This window comes from Rana temporaria, chromosome 1, assembly GCF_905171775.1.
Source record: "Rana temporaria chromosome 1, aRanTem1.1, whole genome shotgun sequence".
NCBI classification, from domain to species: domain Eukaryota; kingdom Metazoa; phylum Chordata; class Amphibia; order Anura; family Ranidae; genus Rana; species Rana temporaria.
Genome location: NC_053489.1, coordinates 255,201,182 through 255,223,153, shown reverse-complemented (window position 1 = coordinate 255,223,153; position 21,972 = coordinate 255,201,182). Strand labels below are relative to the sequence as shown.

General features: G+C 43.2%; 1 protein-coding gene across 1 annotated transcript in view; it reads left to right on the top strand.

Moving 5' to 3' along the window:
• Nucleotides 1-17,539, top strand: part of JPH4 (junctophilin 4) — a 48,701-nt gene extending 31,162 nt beyond the window's left edge. The window contains exons 4-6 of the mRNA XM_040354378.1: nt 11,688-11,806; nt 15,946-16,331; nt 16,433-17,539. Of these exons, the coding sequence (XP_040210312.1) occupies nt 11,688-11,806; nt 15,946-16,331; nt 16,433-16,513 (586 nt within the window). The 3' untranslated portion in view covers nt 16,514-17,539. The remainder of the gene's footprint in view (nt 1-11,687; nt 11,807-15,945; nt 16,332-16,432) is intronic.
• Nucleotides 17,540-21,972: the final 4,433 nt, after the last annotated feature.

Here is a 21,972-nt window from a genome sequence, read left to right as displayed (position 1 = left end):
CGTCTCCCTCGAGGGAACCGAGGGGACAGGAGAGAGGGGGGGGTCTCAGCTGGGCAGCGGGGGAGAGCGGTTCGGACGGTCGGCGGTCTAGCGGCTCAGCAGACTCCCACTCTGCGTCGTGGCCGCCGCCGCTGATGCGTCCTCGGGTCTTCCGGCTTCGTCCATCCCCCGTGAGCGGGACAGGTCAGGTCCGATCCGTGGCGCGGGCTGCTCCTCCCTCGGCGTGCGTGCCTCACGTGCACCACGTCATCCTCGATGTGACCGTACAACCCTACTTTAATGTTCTAGTTTAGGAGTCTCCAACCTTTGCTTGTCTTTGTACAGCCCTTGGGGCACTAATCCTCCCACTAATACGAGACACTATTCTGCCATCTAACACCAACAATGGGGCACCATTTCTCCCACTGACTAATAATAGGGGCACTTTTCCACTAACCCAGGGGTCTCCAAACTTTCTAAACAAAGGGCCGGTTTACTGTCCTTCAGACCTCAGGAGGGCCAGATCGTGGCCAGCAGGAGTAGAAATTTTTCTGGCATCAGTAGGAGTAAACATCACCACATTTGGTATTAGGTTAGAGCAGAAGTCTATTCCTCTTACCTAATACCATATGTGGTGATGTTTACTCCTACTGATGCCAGAAAAATTTCCACTCCCACTGGCCACAATCTGGCCCTCCTGATGTCTGAAGGACAGTAAACTGGCCCTTTGTTTAGAAAGTTTGTGGACCTCTGTTCTAGTACACCGTTTAATATGTTTTTTCAAGGTTGGTGGCAACTATTACCAAGGGAATCTTGCGAGAGCTTGCACTGTGAACGATGTGATGTTCTTTGGCTTCCTTGGAGGGTGTGAAGCCCACCTAATTAATAAAGGCTTATAAGGTTGGAAAGATGGCGTTAAAGACTGTTATGCAGTATCCTGGTGAAGATTTTTAGATCAGTATTTGACAGAGAATAGTCTGTTAAATACTGGGCAAGATCTGGGCTTTAGGCCTCGTACACACGACCGAGTTTCTCGGCAGAATTCAGCCAGAAACTCGATCAGAGCTGAATTCTGCCGAGAAACCCGACGTGTGTACACTTTCGGCCGAGGAAGCCGACGAGTTCCTCGTCGAGCCAAATAGAGAACATGTTCTCTATTTCCTCGTTGTTCAATGAGGAAAGTTGGCTCGCCGAGATCCTCGGCGGCTTCACACAGAACTCGACGAGCAAAACGATGAGTTTTGCCTGTCGAGTTCCTCGGACGTGTGTACAGGGCCTAAGAGGAGTAGTGTGCCACTGTCTCATATAGGGTATGGTATAGGTGTAAATGCTGGAAGGAACAACATGGAGGAGTGTCATTACCTGGTCCAGAGGTGTCAGAACTCATTAGTCTCTGGGTCCAGTGTTCTATTGTCAAATCAGTCCCGTTTCATCAGGCACCAACGCCTCTATCATGGTATTTGTCTTGTTAAGGGTGGGAGTCCAGCCAGAAAATCAGTGGGGTCCATGAATAGGTGATGGAAGAGCCTGGGGAGTTGTCCAGGATGTTACAAAGTGGAGCCAGGATACCTTAAATCTCAGATTGATTCCATTCCAGTGGCAAAGGAATCAAAGTCCATTGAAAGAAAAACAAGATGGGGGAGATCTCATTGATGGTTAGTGTGTGTTCTGGCATGGGCTCTGGGGAGGGCCCACATGTGCTTGGCGATCTGTTTAAAAGATCAGGACCGGGGTTGGGAAATCACTTGTCCTGGTGGCTGAAGTAGGTACTGATCAGGCTCGCCTCACAGGGTGAAGTTGAAGGGAGAGACTGCTCTATTGCAGCATAGTCTTGTGAGCTGACCATGTGAGACATGTCTAATCCTTACAGATGAAGGCTGTAGGGAGCCAAAGTCTTCTGAGTGTTCTGGGTAGATTATAGCGGGTTCAGAGATAAGTTTTTCATCATTGCTATGCCACAATTGCTTGACCACATCAATTTTTTTTGTTATTGTACCTAAAGTGGGTCTCTGCTTGTGCTTCCCTACCCTCAAGTCTTCGCAAAACTCTTCCCTTATCATTGTATGCTTTCTCACACTGAATCTACCTAATAGGCTCCATGAATTAAGAGTTAGGCCGGCTTATCAGTAGATAAGCAGACCTAACTCAGAATCTACGCCGACTTATGTTTAAGTGTATGCTCAAACAGAGATATGCTTGCGCCGTCCTATCTTAGATTGCAATATTTCGGATGGCCGCTAGGTGGCGCTTCCATTGCGGTCGACGTAGAATATGTAAATGTGTAGATACACCGATTCACGAACGTACACCCCGCCGCCGCAGTACATTTACGCCGTTTTCCGTAAGTCATTATCAGGCCTAAAGTTATTCCATCTATTAGATGGAATAGCAATGTTAAAGTATGGCCGCCGTTCCCGCTTCGAGATTCGAAATTCTTACGTCGTTTGCGTAAGTCGTCCGCGAATAGCGATTTACGTCGTTTATGTCCTTGTCTAAATCAATAGGCCCATACGGCGTACTTAGCCGCAATGCACACTAGGAAATGTAGGCGCCCGGTGCATGCGCAGTAGTAACAAAAATCAAAAACGTGAGGTCAAGCCTTATTGACATAAAACACGCCCCCCTTAGACACATTTGAATTTGGCGCCTTTACGCCCGCCCGCCCGCTTTAGGCTACGCCGCCGTAACATAGCAGGCAAGTACATTGTGAATCATGTACTTGCCTAGCTAACTTACGCCGGCGTAGCCTAAACACGCTAAGCTACGCCGCCACAAGTTTAGGGCAATGTACGTGAATCTACGTATATAAAGAATTTGGCTTCTTTATATAAGTTAGCTTTCAGTGAGCAAGGAAAATACATAGGTAGGCATGTACTTATTTTTTTAGCAGCTTAAAAATCAAAAATCTTCCTTTGTGTGCCTAGGCTTTTAATAACCCACGTTAAACTTGCTTCTGAGCAGAAAACAAAAAAGAATATTGGACACCGGGAACATGAGACTGGCGCTATCATGAAATTATGCCTCTGCTTCAAGTTTTGGGAACGTGCCATTTATTGACTGCTCTTCGGGATCTACAGTAGCTGAAATCTTTGACACCATTTTTTGTATTCATTCAGGATGCAGATGTTATTTGGATGTATGCATTTGTAAAACTTTCACATCATGCTAGTTCCAACAGAACAGCAATCATACAATAATTTGCAAAACATTTCACCCTTTTTGGACCTTTCCACAGCCAGTAGTGTTAAAGCCTGGAATTAAAATTGTTTAAATTGGGATTAACTATCTGCACAATATAGTCCATAATGTGGAAATACACTTGCTTCAACCGTTTTTTAGATGTTTCATCTCAACAAAAAACCTTTATAAGGACAAAGAAGCTATCAAAACAAGTTTGGAATGAAATTCAGGAAAAGCACCAATTAGGGTGCACCATTATATTAAAGATCATGGAACAATCATGACTCTACCTAGAGAAGGCTGTTCACCAAAACTCATTGACCTGGAGAAGGGCATTAGTCACAGAAGCAACCAATGCCAACTAGAGATCCACAGCTAGAAAAGTATCATTATAATCTGGGTAACATCAAAACTGGGTTTTATGGAAGAATAAGAAGAAAACTATTGTTGACAAAAACCCAGACAAATCGAGGACATGTCATACATGAATAAATGATCTCTTGTCTGGTAGGAATAAATATCATTTTTTGGCCTTAGAACAAAATGCTATGTGTGGCAGAATGCCATAACTGCTTGTGACCCCCTGAACACCAACGTGTTGATGGTAGTATAATGTTGTAGGGAATATCTTTACTGTCAGAAATGGGAAAAATAAAAAAACGTTGTTCACCAAATGCCCCCATCCAAACGGGAAGAATTGGTAAAAATAGCAAGATCCAGAGGTTCACCCTAAAAGGCCCATGTCTGTATATGCAGAAAAAGTTCATTTGATAATGATTCAGAAAGGTATATACTTTTGCAGTCAACAGTTATCTGTTTTTGTTTAACTAGTTTGGCATTAGAGCAATTTTTAAAAAAACATTTTGTAAACATGTAAAAACCTTAATTTTTTACCATGAAATTACGTAAACCTCAGATTATTATATATTTTCTAAAGCAGAGGCCTTGTTGAGTAAAAAGATGATAGTTGCAATGTTTTATGCCGCGTAATATTTACACAACTGTTTATCAAAAGCAATTTTTTCGCAAATAAGTATAATAAAATGTTTTTCATGCAAATACACACAATTAGCTAGATTCACAGAGAGTTACGTCGGCGTATCAGTAGATACGGCGTCGTAACTCTGAATCTACGCCGTCGCAAATTTAAGCGTATTCTGGAAACCAGATACGCTTAAATTAGGCTAAGATACGAGCGGTGTAAGTCTCCTACGCCGTCGTATCTTAGGGTGCATATTTACGCTGGCCGCTAGGTGGCGCTTCCGTTGAGTTCGGCATAGAATATGCAAATGACTAGATACGCCGATTCAGAAACGTACGTGCGCCCGTCGCAATTAGTTACGCCGTTTACGTTAGAGATACGCCGGCGTAAAGATAAAGCTGGTCCCTAGGTGGCGCAGCCCATGCAAGGTATGGACTTCGGAACAGGCCTATCTTTTTACGTTGTTTGCGTAAGTCGTTCGCAAATCAGGCTGGACGTAATTTACGTTCACGTCGGAAAGGCGTACTTTGGAGCAATGCACACTGGGATATGTCCACGGACGGCGCATGCGGCGTTCGTAAAAAACGTCAATCACGTTGGGTCACGAGTAATTTACAGAAAACACCCCCCTCATCCTCATTTAAATTAGGCGCGCTTAAGCCGGACCATTTACGCTACGCCGCCGTAACTTAGGAGGCAAGTGCTTTGTGAATACAGCACTTGCATCTCTGACTTACAGCGGCGTAGCGTATGTGCGATACGCTACGCCGCCTCAAAAGTGAGCCGCCCTACCTGAATCCAGCTAAATATAATTACCCATAAAAAAACATTTTTGGTAAAATATAAAAGATGAGGTTGTGTCGAGCAAATAGATACTAAACATGTAATTTCTTAAAATTGTGTGATGTAAAAAAAAAAACTATGGGTACCAAAAAATAGGTAACGCTTTAAAAGCTCATCAGTTTAGAGCAGGGGTCTCCAGCTGTTGCAAAACTACAAGTCCCATGAGACAAGGCTGACAATTACAAGCATGACTCCCTCAGGCAGAGGCATGAAGGGATTTGTAGTTCCGCAACAGCTGGAGGGCCACTAGTTTGAGACCCCTGGTTTAGAGTTTACTGTGAACTTTTTTGCTAGAATCATTGTTCTTACTCTGGACCTCGTGGTGATATTTCACATGTGGAGTGCAACTGTGGTTTACATGCACGTACCGGTGTTCACAATGTAAGCATATCAAGGAATGTATTTCACCAGGAGCGGCCTGTCTATTAAGGGCTCACCGCTCCCCCTATCCATTGCCCCCTCCCCCATCCATGCGTCCAGCCCCTTGCAGGACGCTGATTGCATTAACTACAATGGTGTTTTTAGAGCCAGAGGCCCTAATGGGCTTCAAAATAGGGTGGGCTTGGGGCACAGAGAATGCGAACGGAGCCCACATGGGTGTGTTACAACAGCGAATAAATATTGGATATTATAACACTGATCCTCCTCCTGGCCAATCAGGAAGTGGGTTTTGAGACCCGTCACCGGATTTGCTGAAAGGACAGGCGATCCTATTGGGCGCCTAGGAGGAGGGGAGTAGCCGCACATTGGAAGCCGCCGATGGAGAACATGACACGGAGCAGCTGCCCACTGCCCACCACCCGCCTAGATGGGGTAAGTGCTGACTGACAGACAACATGGGGGGGGGGGGGTTGGTGCCGCCAGCTGCTCCGGTGGGGGTTTGTTTGAGGAGAGGCCATTTGATACAGTCAAATGCCTTGACGTATCTAAAGAGGCCGGGGTACAGCCCCTTGGTAAATGCTTAGTCAGTTGTGCTACCAACTTAGTTGAATTAATTTCTAATGAGGTGGACTTACCAAGCTTGAAGCCTGTTTGGTCTGGATGTGCAATCCCTAAAATGGATAAGGATAAAAGGATAAGATTAAAAATGGCAACACCTGCATTATATCCTTGGTTACATGCAGACATACAATTAGCCTTATGTTTAAAGATACTGCATAGCAAAAGTTTATAGGTATGACTAAACAAATGCTAATATCGACATTTATTAAATAATATCATTGTTATTAATAAACATCCACTTCTCACCGTTTAATAGGGGTAGGTCAGCAATGAAATACAGATCATAAACTGTAGATGAAAATGAGTATATTGTATGAAAAATAAAAAATAGACAGATTAGATACTGGTAAGGAAATATCACACCAGAAAGAACAAGTGGAATATAAATCACAGAAGATTAGCAGCAATAATACCAGGGGTGCACTGACCATTAAGTCACTCAGCACTGCCCGAGGGCCCCATGCCACTAGGGGGCCCCATCAGGGCTGCCAGGCTCAGTAAAACCAGGGACAGTATGTAAAAATCTATGGTTTTTTTTACATCTGTCCCTGATATGTCCGAAACCGACATGCTTTTGATGTGAAAATCCCGAGATTTTAGCTGCCCCGCCTCTGCACTGCCTCCTGGCGTGGTGGCCATCTGTAAGCCCAGGGGCCCCATAATCTTCTATTGCCCGGGGGCCCCATGAGTTGTCAGTCCGCCCCTGAATAATACCCAATACTATCAAGCAATATACCCACACTATGGAAGACCTACCTAAAGAACAAAATACAATATACTCAAACCTTCATAAATTGGATAAATTACTACCCAACAAGCATGTTCAATATTACCACTCCAAGGGCATTAAACAGTAACTAATGTATTTATTGGCACATAACACTCACTTTTCCACCCTCCAAATCGGTTGCAAATAGCGTGTGCGTGTTATACGCCGATACTGCAACTTGGGCTGTCTCGGAGAGAACAGAGAGGGGGGCGGGACGAGCGCCGTCAGATTACATACAGCGAGAATCTCCTGTTTACTCAGCGGCCTCTGTAATAGGAAGTCCCGTCTCCTGGGCTGGCATTGGACCAGTTTTCTGTCTCTCATTGAGGAGGCGGGACTTTGTATTACAGAGGCCGCTGAGTAAACAGGTGATTCTCGTTGTATGCTCATCCCGTCCCCCTCCCTGAGATGGCCATTGATCATGCTGCATTCATGGAAACGGGGAGGCTACAGATGGGCATTAATCAAGCTGCATTGATGGGCAATTGTTAGGCTACAGATGGGCAATGGTGAGGCTGCGAATGGGCATTGATCAAGCTGCATTAATGGGCAATTTTGAGTCTGCAGATGGGCATTGATCAGGCTGCATTGATGGGCACTGACCTATATTTTTCTTCAAAGTTCTTTATTTAAAATTTGATTTTTTTTCCTGAAACTTCCCTCTTAAAATGAAGGTTTACGCCTGAGCGTGTTATATGCCGATAAATATGGTAATCTCTCAGGTCCCGCTGTATGTGCCTAACCTCCAAGTGTTCCCTCAAAGTGACTCTCCATCAGGTCTTCTCAGTCAGGTTCCTTCCAGTATAGGCCTCCCCTAGTGTGCCTCTCTCACATTCTTATCCTAGTTCCTTCCATTTACTATCATTGAGGAATCTTGGATTGGTCCAAACTGCACAAACATATCTTTCTCGTGAAAGTGATTGGATGGAACTCAAGCCCCTTTGATATACCGCCTATCCAATATTAGGTTCTCTCCTTATTGTTTGTAATCTGCTGGCATTACACATGGACCTTTTGACAATCAGTTGACCAGTTTAGCATACCAAAGCCATATGTTCCCACGGAGATGCACTGGTCTGATTCTAATTATAATGCGTAATATTTGGCTTTAGCATTATAGGAAAGGTGACAACAGGAAAGACACAGGCCCAGATTCTTGTATATCGGCGTATCTATGCGGCGGCATAACATATCCGATTTACGTTACGCCGCCGCAACTTACACGGGCAAGTGCTGTTTTCTTAAAGCACTTGCTCCGTAAGTTGCGGCGGCGTAGCGTAAATCACCCGGCGGAATTCAAATTTGGCGGGTAGGGGGCGTGTATCATTTAAATCAAGCGCGTCCCTGCGCCGAACGAACTGCGCATTCGCCGTCCGTAAAATATCCCAGTGTGCATTGCTCCAAATGACGTCGCAAGGACATCATTGGTTTCGACGTGAACGTAAATGACGTCCAGCCCCATTCACGGAGACGACTTACGCAAACAAAGTACATTTTTAAAATTTCGACGCGGGAACGACGGCCATACTTAACATTGTTGCGCCGCACTTATGCCACCATATAGCAGGGGCAACATTACGCCGGTAAAAGCCTAACGTAAACATCGTAACTTTACTGCGTCGGCCGCAGGTACGTTCGGGAATTCGCTTATCTAGCTAATTTGCATACTCAACGCGGAAGTTGACGGAAGCGCCACCTAGCGGGCAAAAAAAAATTGCAGTTTAGATCCGACGGCGTAAGAGACTTGGATATTTATGCGTAACTGATTCTAAGAATCAGTCACATAGATACGACGGGTCAGATTAGGACTTACGACGGCGTACATGGCGCTGCGCCGTTGTTAGTCCTTTGAGAATCTGGCCCCAAGTCTCTCTCGAGAAACAGTAGACAATCTTGTAAATGACCAACAAGTTCCTTGCATACATACATACTTTGGCCCATATCTCATATTAATCCCATATAAATATATGAATTGCATACATTTCCTACAAATACATATATTTTATTGGACAAGGTAATTTCTTACATTGTATTAATGATATAGAACTTTGATATGGGACTTTGAGTGAGGCCGCGCCATGTCAAATAGAAACAAGATCAATACATGAATGAAATTACAATACATGATTTATTATTGCAAACTAAAATTCATACCAGATTCTTGAGAAAAACATTGTATCAAATAAATAGGTAGTCACATGTCTTACACTAAGATATGCTGTTCATAGCATGCAATACAATTGATGAATAGATATGAGGAATATACATGAAATGATAAAAATACCTAATGAGACCAAGTATCTCTTAACATCTAGTGGCACTCGCACAAGAGAAAGTGGTGTAATCTGCTTGGTTGTGAAGGTGGCAGGGTTGTGTAAGTTTAGAAGAGGATGGCCAGCAATACATATGTGTTGGCACATACATAGTTTTAATACATAAATTGTATCCTTTTATTTAGCTATTTGCTGGGAGTTTAGCTATAATCCCAACCCTAAACATAACTTTACAATAGGTATAAAACTAATCCCAATATTAATTTCATGCTAAATATATGTTACGTCAGGACAAATCTGTGCAGTAATATACAGTTAAAGCGGAGTTCCGGCCACAATTTCACTTTTTAAATATAAATACCCCTGTAATACACAAGCTTAATGTATTCTAGTAAAGTTAGTCTGTAAACTAAGGTCCGTTTTGTTAGGTTGTTACAGCATTTAGACACTTTATAAAATAGAAATTGACTGGGGCCATCTTAAGTGTGGGCATCATGAAGCCAGACTGTATGACTTCCTGGATTTCAGCCTTGCAGATCTTGCACATGCTCAGTGCTGCACAAGCAGTGTAATAGGTTTCAGATCAGGTTTCAGCACCTGTACTGTCCAAGTCACATGATTCTTCGAGACTGGGGAGTGCACAGACTCCTGGAAAGTTACACCCACTACATTCCCAGGAGTCTGTGCGGTGTAGGTTAGGAAGCTTAAGCACCTAGGTGCAGGAAGAGTGAAGATTAACTATTCTGCCTAGCAACAACGCTTTGAAGGCATCTAAAAAAAAAATAAAAAAAATTCTTAAAGGACTAATGACATTTTTTTAAAACTACTGATGTAATGTTATATTTATGGGTGGAACTCCACTTTAAGAAAAAAATAAAATAAAATGCTGTTGTACAGTACTGCAAAAGATTGTTGCTATAATGTCTGCAGTGAACACAACTGATCTAACTGATCCCTCCCCTAGTGGTAGTAGCTGAGAATGTCAACTTCTTAAAAAACAAACAAAAAAAAACCTTACCTAAAAACGCTACTTAACTCCTGTAGGGGAAAAAAGGATAAGTTCACTTTAAAAAAGAAAATAAATAAATGCAAATTTTTTGCAAGTAAAAAAAAAAGTGCATTTATTTTTTATACAGTAAATGGATGTGACCTGACACACACACTAATAAAACACATGGCAGCCTCCATCCCTGATTTGGTAGATAGAAGAGAAGGGTTTGGCAGGGTTTGGCATTCCCTCACTTAAAGTCCCACAAACCCTTCTCTTCTATCTGCATTTATTTTTTGTTGCAGGAGCCTGTATGTAAAGCATTGCACCAGGGATCAGTAGATGATGCCATGCAGGTCTCCTGCAGTTCTGTCAGTGTATAGGCTTGTTCGTATCTTGTCGATACATTCTGACAGGAAGAATCAATGTACTACTACAGTGCTCACAGCGCCGTGTTAGTTCATCCATGGCTGCATCTTTTTTGAATTGTGGCAGCAGATACGGGGAGAAGATGCCCGGTTTGCTGTCACAGTGGGGATCGTTGCATTTATAAGATATTACATGGTACACCCTGAATATGGGTGTAACTTATTCTTTAAGCTTACAGTGTGCTGGAGGCCCTAGATGTCTTCCTCAGAAAGCAGACTATACAGAGCTGTGGAAATTGGTGGAGAATAAAAATCACACACACACATAGATTGAACTGGATTTTGTTCAACCTTATAAACTATGTAAAGCCAAAAACGATCTGTATTTCTGCTGTGCCTATCAAGTCAAATACACATCTCCAATTAAATAGTTCAATAGCGTAATTGCAATACTACTATCAAAACATAATTCACCATCAGGCAAACCTAGCAATATCAACGATATTGTAATATAAGCGACAAGAAAAATTGCATCTGCTTAACTGTATGTCCTTAGTTGCCCCCAACAGTAAGGGCCCTTTCACACGTACGGACCGTATGTCCGCATTTTCACCCGTCCGTTTGCGGATGAAAACGGGACATACATGGGTCCCTATGTGATTACGGGTGTCAGCGGATGAACATCCACTGAAACCCGTAATTTGTCCGCCTCCGCAACGATCCGCATTTGCAGACAGAAGAAATCCTATTTTTCTTCCGTCTGCCGGATCGGATCGGATGAACACGGACATACGGTCCGTGTTCGTCCGATCCCCCATAGGGGAGAGCTGAGGAAACACAGGGCGGTCCCTGCACAGTGTGCGGGGACCGCCCTGTCAGCTGCCAGCTCAGCTGGAATTTTACGGAGGATCCCCGCTGAGCTTTGTGGACACACGGAGCGGATCATTACTGATCCGCTCTGTGTGAAAGGGCCCTAAAAGTGAAATCCAGTGAATGAATATTTATTATGAATTTGTATAGGTGTGTACTACATCCAATGTATGAATAGATATTGAATACTGATATAATTTAGGTATTTTTTTTGTATGTAAATATCTGAACAATAAAGTGCTGACACCTAAATGTCCCTTTGCATTGATAATTCTTAGTTTTTTCATCTTTGTTATCTGAAACATCTGCAGTACATTGTGTGTTTTTAGAACTATCCTCTGCATTTTTTTTGTCAGCTGTTTGAAAGTTATTTTGAGGATAAACTATTATTGTTACATGCAAAAAATGAAATGAGATCTCTTTCTCTCTTTAGTGCTGCTGATGCCCGTCTTCAAGCTGAAGCTGCCTCTGTAGCTGCCCAGCAGGCACTGGAGGCATCTCGAGCCGCTCGAATCCTCTCAAATGACCTGGAAGAACTGCTGGAGACACCAAGTGAGTATATTTATTACCATGTAACTTCAACTATAATGTCGCACTGTATTTGCAAAGTAACCCTTAGTAGAGGGTACGTGTATGTCTGTTTATCAGTCTGAAGCCTCGTACACACGACCAGTTTTCCGGAAAACTGCCATGACAGCTTTTGACCGGGAAAAATGGCCGTGTGTATGCTCCATGGCAGTTTTCCTGACAGGAAAACCACCGGGAATCATGGCGGGAAAAATTAGAACATATTTCCTTTTTCCCCGCCGGGATTCCCAGCGGTTTTTAACCTGGAATTTTTTTTTACGGGAACACTGTGGTGGAGCATACACATGGCCGGGTTTCCCGGCCAAAGCTCTCATGGCAGTTTTCCTGCCAGGAAAACGGGCCGTGTGTAGGGGGGAAAAGCTGCCGAGCCGGTCCTTGGCTTTCCCCACGGGTTTCCCGGTGGTTAAAAAACCTTACGGGAAACCCGATCGTGTGTACGAGGCTTTAGAATTGTAAACCAGTCACAAGACACCAAAAACAATTGTCAGCAACGTATCCCAGAAGAAGTGCCAACAACAATACTATAAGGTCCTCTTAGACCCCTTTCACACTGGGGCGGTATGGGCGTTAAAAAGGGGTTAAAAGGGGTTAAGGATGCCTGTTTAGCAATGGGCAGGGGCAGTCATTTCAATGGGCAGGGGCAGTGGAGGAGCGGTGTATACACCGCTCCCTCACCACCCCAAATATGCTGCTTGCGGGACTTTTTTTTCCTGTCCTGCAAGCGCACCGCCCCAGTGTGAAAGCAGTAGAGGCAGTTTACAGGCACTTTACAGGTGCTATTTTTAGCACAAAAGTGCCTCAGGGTGAAAGGGGTCTAAAAGTACTATAGGCAAAAACTTTTTTTTTTATTTTGGATAGGGTAAGGGAGGGTTAGCCAAACAGGAAGTTAGAGGAAATGCCTGCAAATAAAGGGAATTCTTTGAGGACCCCTGGGTTACCAGAACTAGTGTCCCCATTGGAAGATTTCCCCTTAATTACTTTTCTTGCACAACCCACAATTTGTGATTTTCTTTTGCTTTCACTATCAATTAAAATGGTAAACAGGACAAATAGAGAGGGTAAATCTCCTTAACAGGAGCACAGACAGCAATAAAACCTTACAGGGAGTCTAAAAAAAAATGCGCCGGCGGGAAGTACGTTTCTGAAAAGGCGTAAATACCTAATTAGCATATTCCTTGCGTAACTATACGGAAGCGCCACCTAGCGGCCAGCGTGAATATGCAACCTAAGATACGACGGTGTAAGACACTTACACCTGTCGGATCTTAGGGAAATCTATGCGTAACTGATTCTCTGAATCAGGCGCATAGATACGACGGCCCGCACTCAGAGATACGACGGCGTATCAGGAGATACGCCGTCGTATCTCCTATCTGAATCCGGGCCAATGTATATAAATCAATAGAAGCCAATTCACTGATAAATAAACAGTGTAGGTGCAAAAAAAATGCATTGATTTATACATAATAATAATTTATATATAATCATGTAATACTTTCTATTTGCAAGTAAACAGCATGCTATGATGGGGATCCTTTCATGTCCTATATAGCAATACATCCAAAGAATTAGAGCACAAACGTGACATTGCAATTTACTTTTGCCAAGTAGAAGTGATTTGTAAACACTCTATAAATGAACTTAATTTATTTGATCCTTTTGGTCTGATAAATATACCATTGGAAGTGTTTTGTTATAGTTTTGCATTAAGTGCAAAAAATACCTTTTGATCCTGCCAGAAATCTTGTCGGCTGATAACTTCTCGTGTTTTCTGTCCCTGCAGCACTAACCACTAACATTACTTCCAGCAATCTCTGGATAACAGAACTCCTCCATGGTATACAGAAGAGCAAAAGGAGAGGTGCCCTGTAGTCCTGTCCTAGGGTAACAACGCTGCTACTCCATAGATACAGTATGGCGTTCTCACTCTAGGACAGAAAGTGTTTTCCTGCAGGATAAAAGGTGAAAGTAAAGGGAGAAAAGCTTCAAGAAGGAAACCTAATGCAGCCAGCACATCTAAGGACTGCTAATAGCAATATATTGCATTTTTGTTCTTTGATTTAGATACACTTTAATTAACCCCCCTGGCGGTATTCCCGAGTCTGACTCGGGGTTACATTTTTGTGCTGCGATCTGTAACCCCGAGTCAAAATCGGGCTCGCCTCGCAGCATCCATAGGCTTGGTTTACTTACCTTGTCCCTGGATCCAGCAATGCCACCGCGCTCGCTCGATTCACACAGTGCCTCTGTGTGCCACCGATCTCCGTTCCCTGCGACGTTTGCGAGAACGGCGCCAAATTCAAAAAGATAAACAAACACCTTACATACAGTATACTGTAATCTTATAGATTACAGTACTGTATGTAAAACATACACACCCCCCTTGTCCCCAGTGGTCTGCCCAGTGCCCTACATGTTCTTTTATATAATAAAAACTGTTCTTTCTGCCTGCAAACTGTAGATTGTCCATAGCAACCAAAATGTGTCCCTTTATGTCAAAAATGGTTTTAGAGCAGCTAGAAAACAGCGATAATAAATTATAATCACTTGCAGAATTGAGCGATAGCGATTTGTGGGGAAATTCGTCATAAAAAAATAAAAGTAATGACAGCGACAATTCTGCAACTGAGCAAATTTCAGTGATTTTGAGTTGATTACATTATTGAATAATTTTTATTATAATTATATTATTATTTGTTAGAATTATTTATAATTATTTATTATATTATAATTTATAATTTTGTTTTTAAAAAAATGTCATACCCAGGATGCCTACTAGACTCTTGTTTGGTCAGATTTAAGTGAGTTATTCCTAAGAATCACAGGCCTACAGTATAAAACGCCAAATTTCCTTGCAAATAATGGTACCGCTTTCAGCACCTAAAATCGGAAATAACCATACCGCTAGGGAGGTTAAAGGGTCACTAAAGGCAAACTTTTTTTATTTATTTTTTAAATAACAAACATGGTATACTTACCTCCACTGTGCAGCTCGTTTTGCATAGAGTGTCCCCTAACCCTGTCTTCTGGGGTCCCTCGGCGGCTGTCTCGGCTCCTCCTCGCAAAATCTTTCCACCTTCATGCTCGCTCGCTTGCATGGTGGAAAGCTTTTGCGAACGCGCTTCCGTGATACAGCGGCGGGCATAGCCGCCGACTGTATCACTCGGCCCTGCCCCCCGGCGTGCCGCGTCATCCACTGTGATTGACAGCAGCGCCAGCCAATGGCTGCACTGCTATCAATCCATCCAGCCTAGCCAATCAACGGCCAGGTTGGGAACCAAAGAGGATCATGTGGACGCTCGCTGGACTTTCGAGGGGTCAGGTAAGTAAAATGGGGGTTCGGGGGGGGGGGCGGTACCGTCTGATGTTTTTTCACCTTAAAGTGGAGTTCCACCCATTTTTTTATGTTTGTCTGTGCTGCATGCCCTAATCTCATAGTGTTCAGAATGGACAATTTTTATTTATTTTGTTGCTTGTCCTTATTAGCCTAGGCTATTAAGTCACAAGGCTATTCGCAAGGGTTTCTGGGATAGGCATCATGTATCCCAGTAGTCCTTGCAAATAGCCTATTTGCATAGAGAAGGGGCGGCAACTTCCTCTGACACTCCCGTTGCTATGGAAACCTGACTGAAACCTATTACATCGCTTGTGCAGCACTGAGCATGTGCGAGATCTGCAAGGCTGAAATCCAGGAAGTCATACAGTCTGGCTTCATGATGCCCACACTTAAGATGGCCACGGTCTATTTCTAGATTATAAACTAACTAAATGCTCTAACAACCTAACAAAACGGACCTTAGTTTACAGACTAACTTTACTAGACTACATTAAGCTTGTGTATTACAGGGGTATTTATATTTAAAAAGTGAAATTGTGGGTGGAACTCCCCTTTAATGCATAGGATACATTAAGGTGAAAAAAACATTTACCTTTACAACCCCTTTAAGAAGGAATATTACATACAAATATGTTATAGAATAGGCACTTTAATTGCTAATTAATTATTAAATCCTTTTACTTTCGTAGTGCAGTTAGTATGAAAATAACATCACTGTTTTCTTTGTGTCATAAGCAAGTTTTTTTATTACTTTTCCCCCCAACAGGCTCGAATTGTGTGCAAGAAGAAGAGGAGCAAATTGCTGAGAGTGAAATTCCCTGGCTTAGACAGTGCCCCAATGAAATTTGTCATGATGAGACCCCTCTAGACCAAACCCCAGACCCAAGCCTGCCTCCCAGCCATCCTGACACACCCCCAGCCCTTTCATGCTGCCATTTGCGAGATGGGACTCCATGCCCCCCTATCCAGGAAGAGGATATTCCTTCTGTGGAAACCCCCACACATGTGCCAGACCACTCAGAGGAACAAATACCCATTGAATCCACCCTGGAAAAAGGACTAAATAACTCTTCACCCAGCATAGAGTGTGTGGAAGAACCTGTGGATGCAGGGGGGACACAAGAGTCCCCCCTTAAATCACGTATGCAAAGGGTAAGACTTTAATGAGAAAGTAGTCAGTTTCATCATTTCTCCTTTGTGTCGATTCTTTGCCCAGATTCCTAATTTTGATATCCGTTATCTTCCTTTTTCAGGATGCTGATCCTCTTGTGGTGGCTGCCGTGCTGTTTCTCGATGTTTCGCTTGCATTCCTCATCTCGTATTTTTTGACATGAGATGAAAAAGTGTTCCTTTTTAACTTTCTCACACTGTCTCTTCTATCTGTCTCTCCTTCTCTACCTCTCTACCCCTAATGTTTACATAAAAAGGGCTTTACTCTCTCCTTCTTCCTCTTGTCTCTTATTGTCTCCCTTGGTCTTGCACAGTCACGCTCTCCCCATCTCCCTCTTTTTACTGGCTGCACACTTTACAGTCTGTCATTAATCTGTTGCTCCTTTAATGCCATCTTTTAAATGGCCGTTAAATTAAAGTTGCACGTTGTGCAGAGCTAGATTATTGGGGGTTAGGCTAAATAAGCAGACTGTGGTGTAGTTCATTCAGCATGATCGGCCAATGAATGCACAAGATGCCAATGCTCATCATGCAATGTAACGTTCTATCCTCCTCTAGCAGATTTTCATTGTGCAGGATAGGGACGCACAAGCAGGGCCGCTGTTAGAAATCATGGGGCCCTGTACAGCTTACTCGATGGGACCCCCCTTAACCCCTCCATCAACCCCACCCCAGGCTCCTCCCATGACACCACCTCTGCAGATTTGTCACCATTTACATATGCGCGCACGTTCATGATTGTGCATGAGTACAGGGGGACAGAGGCGGTTTAAAAATGTTTTCAATTTTATTACAATTTTTTTTTACACTGTATCCTTAATTTCTTTTGTATCTCTTTTATTGCTATCAGAAGGGATGAACAACATCCCTTCTGATAGCATGGGGCAGTGACAGGTGCTCTATATGGGGCGATCTGGGGTCTATTCGACCCCAGATCTCACCTCTGGCCTTCTAAGTAGCTGATCAAACCAAGTTTGATTTGATCAGATGCTTGTTTGAGCCGGTAATGGCTTGTTTACATGAGACTGAAATTAGAAGTGATTAAATCCTTGTCGCTTCCGGTTTCTGACATCACACAATAGGAGGAACAACATCAGTTCCTCTCACTGTGTCCCAGGAACTGGATGTTGCTGCTCACATACTTAATGGGGCCCCTCATTGCACGGGAGAGCCCAGCAAAGGTGGTGCCTGTAAAAGTAATCCAGGGGCTTCTTAGCCACTAGGATTACTTTTACTTTGTGCAGACTCATTGGGGCTAAAAAATTATATCTTGATCATTGCTGCAGCGATGACCAAAGATATCACCCTTCCAATCCAGCAACATATCAGTAAGTTGCTGGACAGGAAGTGGTTAAAGGGGGGTGGTTGGCGTGGCACATGTTTACTGTGTACAGTGCAGGTGCAGCCACGCTGTCCTCCAGGTTCTTGCTCCCTTTCATCCACTGAGCCGCCTGTTGCCTCACCTCAGTCTCATCAGTCGGCATCTGAAGATGGGAGGCGGGAGCTAAGCGGAGCCTCAAAGTATCACTCCGCCAGGGAAGGCAGTGGGCAGCGGCAGCCAGGTCTAAATAACTAGCAGAGCAATATGCGGCGCGGCTTTATGTTAATGCCCCCCGAAAAAGAAGAAATAGTTTGACTGTTGCGCTCACCTTCTGAGCCCCTCTGTAGACCAGATGGGGCCCAGAAAAATTTAATTACACACCCCCCCCCCCCCTTCTCCAAGCAAGTAGTAGCAAGGGTGAAGTTTAGAAAGCTCTAGTTTTTAATATTCAGAAATTAACTGTAAAGCTGCCCGGACCCCCCTTTGGAGCTGATGGTGGCCGGGCCCGGCACAAATGGGGCTGTCTGTGACCCTGCCCACAAGTTGCAAGGGCTGTGACTGACATCACCAAATTGGCCATTGAAAATTTTACGTGTGTAGCCAGATTTATTATTAGCTGATTCATTAACCCCAATATAGAAATAAATGGACAATGACTGTTGAAAATCCATTACCATTTTGTATTCCTCTACTGAACATTTTCCATTACCGTTTGGTCTAAATCATATCATATTTCTCTCTTTTTCTTCTCAGTATTGGGTATGCTTTTAAAGAATGTGATGATCCAGCTCAGTATATTTGCAAGATTTATTTTCCATTGCAGTATAATTTTCAACCTTAGTCCATCTCTCCTATAGCCTCAAAACTGCCCCTCTCATGGATATGCTGTAACTTTTCCTGCATCACCCCCTTTCCCAACTCTTATCCAGTGCTTCCCTGCCTTATCATGTCTGCTGCCCCTTAATGACTTTGCACATTTTGCTTCCTGTCAAGATGCCTGAACCCTTGCTTTAATCTATTGCCTGATTTTATCCTTGAATTGCCTTGTGCCCTGTTGCCTCATGCTATATGCCCCTTTTTTCAAAGCATGCAATTCACTCCTATTTTGTAGCAGTATTTTGCCTTTGAATGAACCTGAAAGATGCAAAAAAGTGATTTTAAAAAAGCTAAAATAAAACCTTTCAAAAATGAATATAGAAAATATTTAATTTTAAATGTGCACACTTACTTGTTTATTGTGAAATTTGATAGGGGTAAATGTCTATATTTGACCATCGATCATGGTGACAGAATTTTGTAAAGTAGAAACTTAAGTAATAATGTTACACACTGAACCAACAAAGAGGTGTTAAGGGAACCTGTCATTAGAGAATTACATTAATGTCATACTGAAAATGTTGGTTTCCTAGTTGTAATGCTGATTCTCTATCCTCAATATTTTCTAAGGCAGGGGGTCTCTAGACTTTCTAAACAAAGGGCCAGTTTACTGTCCTTTAAACTATAGAAGTGCCAGCTTGTTTCCAATAGGGAAAAAAATATCCTGGCTTCAGTGGGAGTAAACAGTGCCCCATCTTTGCTGTCATTGGAAGGAACAGTACCCCATTGTTGGTGTCAATGGAAACAATCATGCCCCATAGTTGTTGTCATTAGGAGGAATTGTGCTCTATTGTTGGTGTCTGTGGGCAGGCTAGTATGCTATTGTTGGTGTTAATGACAGAAAGTATGCCCTATTGTTGGTGTAAGCGGATGGAATACTGTATTGCCCCAAGGGCCCTATAAAGGCAGGCAAAGTGCCACATCTGGCCCTCGGCCCGCAGTTTGGAGACCAATGTTCTAAGCCTAAGGCATTGACCCAGAACAAGTTTGAAGAGTAATGCCTTGTACACACGATCTGAATTTCCGATGGAAAAAGTCAGAGGGAATTTTTTCATCGGATATTCCGATCGTGTGTGTGCTCCATCTATCGGAAATTCCATTCGCCTGTAGGGAACTCCGACGGAGAAAAAACACGCATGCTCAGAATCAAGTCGACGCATGCTCGGAAGCATTGAACTTCATTTTTCTCGGCTCATCTTATTGTTGTACGTCACCGCGTTCTTGATGGTCGGAATTTGGCGTGACAGTGTGTATGTAAGACAGCTTGAACGGAATTCCGGCGGAAAATCCGATCGTGTGTACAAGGCATAAGGGTCAGGAAACCACTAACTTCAATTATTGTGGACATTTTTTTTTCCTAGGGGGACAACTGGGAAAAGATGGTAATTTTAGAAGGATTTCCTACTACTTCCTATTATGTATTATTTTCTGAATGGTATACAGATGGAAAAATAACAAATACATAAATAAACTGACAAGAGATCTTCCTTTTTCTTACTCCATTCGAAATTAAAAATAGCTTTACTTCGGCAGCGTATAGATAATTTGATTTTCTTTCCTTCTACCACGACTAGATGTAAAAATGTATATCACACATTCTATGAAGATTTGGGTAATTCGTACATCTGTGTCACGGCTTATATTTAGGAATGAGATACAAACATCCATGTTGTAGTGATTAGGAGTAATTTCCTAATCAGAATCAAACTAAAGTCTTTCCATGTACAGCCTGCAAAATAACCATATTAATTCTAAAGCACCTTGTGGAAACGTCCGGAGCAAAACCTATTCATCATTTCTCCCATTTAAGGACATGTGTAATGCATTCCTTCAAACTGCAACGTACAGGGGTTAGCTTTTTCCCTTTCCAAAAGTAAACACAGTTTTCAGTAAAGTATGACATAAGCTATGAACTTAGGTTAAATAGTTTTTATAAATATAAAATGCACTTAGCGTTCCATGCCCAGCAAAACCCCTAAAAGTGGCAACAATATAGCATTGGTCATCCTGCTACACCCTTCCTTTTCCCACAAGATCCAATATGCGTTCTCCTGGACCCGACCCCCCCAACCATTAATGACCACCCAAACACTTGTGCCTTGTACACACGATACGGAATTAGAAACGGAATTCATCTGTATGGAAAAAACATGCATGCTCCGAAACAAGTCGACGCATCCTTCGGAAGCATTGGCTCGTCGTAGTGTTGTATGTCACCTCGTTTTGGATGGTTAGAATTTGGTGTGTCCGTGTGTATGCAAGACAGCTTGAGCGGAATTCCGTCGGAAAAACCCGTTGGAATTTATGCCGATGGAATCTCCGATCGTTTGTACAGGGCATAACATGCAGCGGTTCACAGGGAAGATCCTCTTCTGCACTTGCTTCCATGTATCAACTGACCTTGTAACATGACATAAGATGTTGCTTCCAGAACAAAGCCAAAGCACCCCAAACTGTAATGTAGCTGCCCTGTGCCACCCTGGCTGTACAATAATGACACTACCACTTTATAATATTACTGATAATGTCACCATGGGCAATCTCTCAGATGACATGCTTTCTATAACCAGTCTCTCCCCATTTCTAAAAGGGTACACCTTAATGAAGTAGTTTATAACATAGCATTCTCTTCAAAAGGGTGGTCTCTCACATTTAAATTTCCAGCAGGTCTCTAACAGGACAGCCTCTCTATTATACACTCTTATGCCGCGTACACACGATCTGGCTTTTTCCTGTTCATGTTCTCTATCTCTATCTAAACTCCGATGGGGTTCATCAGAATTTCCAATGAAAAAACTCAGATGGGGCTACACACGATCGGAATATCTGATGGAAATAGTCCGTCTGATTTTTTCCATCGGAAATTCCGATCGTGTGTACACGGCATTAGTCTATCTGGGTATTCACTTTCTAACAAAACAGTCTGACAAATCTGTCTCTCTCTACCGCTCTATACTTTTCTCATCCTTCTAAGGCCGCGTACACATGGTTGTTCCAAACCGATGAGAATGGACCGAGGTTCAGTTTCATCGGTCCAAACCGACCGTGTGTATAGCCCATCGGTCTGTTGTCCTTCGGTCCAAAATTTTAAAACATGCTTTAAAATCGAACCGATGGCCCGCTGCCCGATCGGTCCAAACCGATGGTTAGTACAGAAAGCATCGGTTCAAAACCCACGCATGCTCATAATCAAGTCGACGCATGCTTGGAAGCATTGAACTTCATTTTATTCAGCACATCGTGTGTTTGACGTCACCGCGTTCTGACCCGATCGTTTTTTGGAACGATGGTGTGTACGCACATCAGACCATCAGGCCACTTCAGCGGTGAACCGATGGAAATGGCCCGTCGGACCATTCTCATCGGTTTGGAACGACCGTGTGTACGCGGCCTAAGTTGCCATTACAGGAGAAATAGCCACCAATC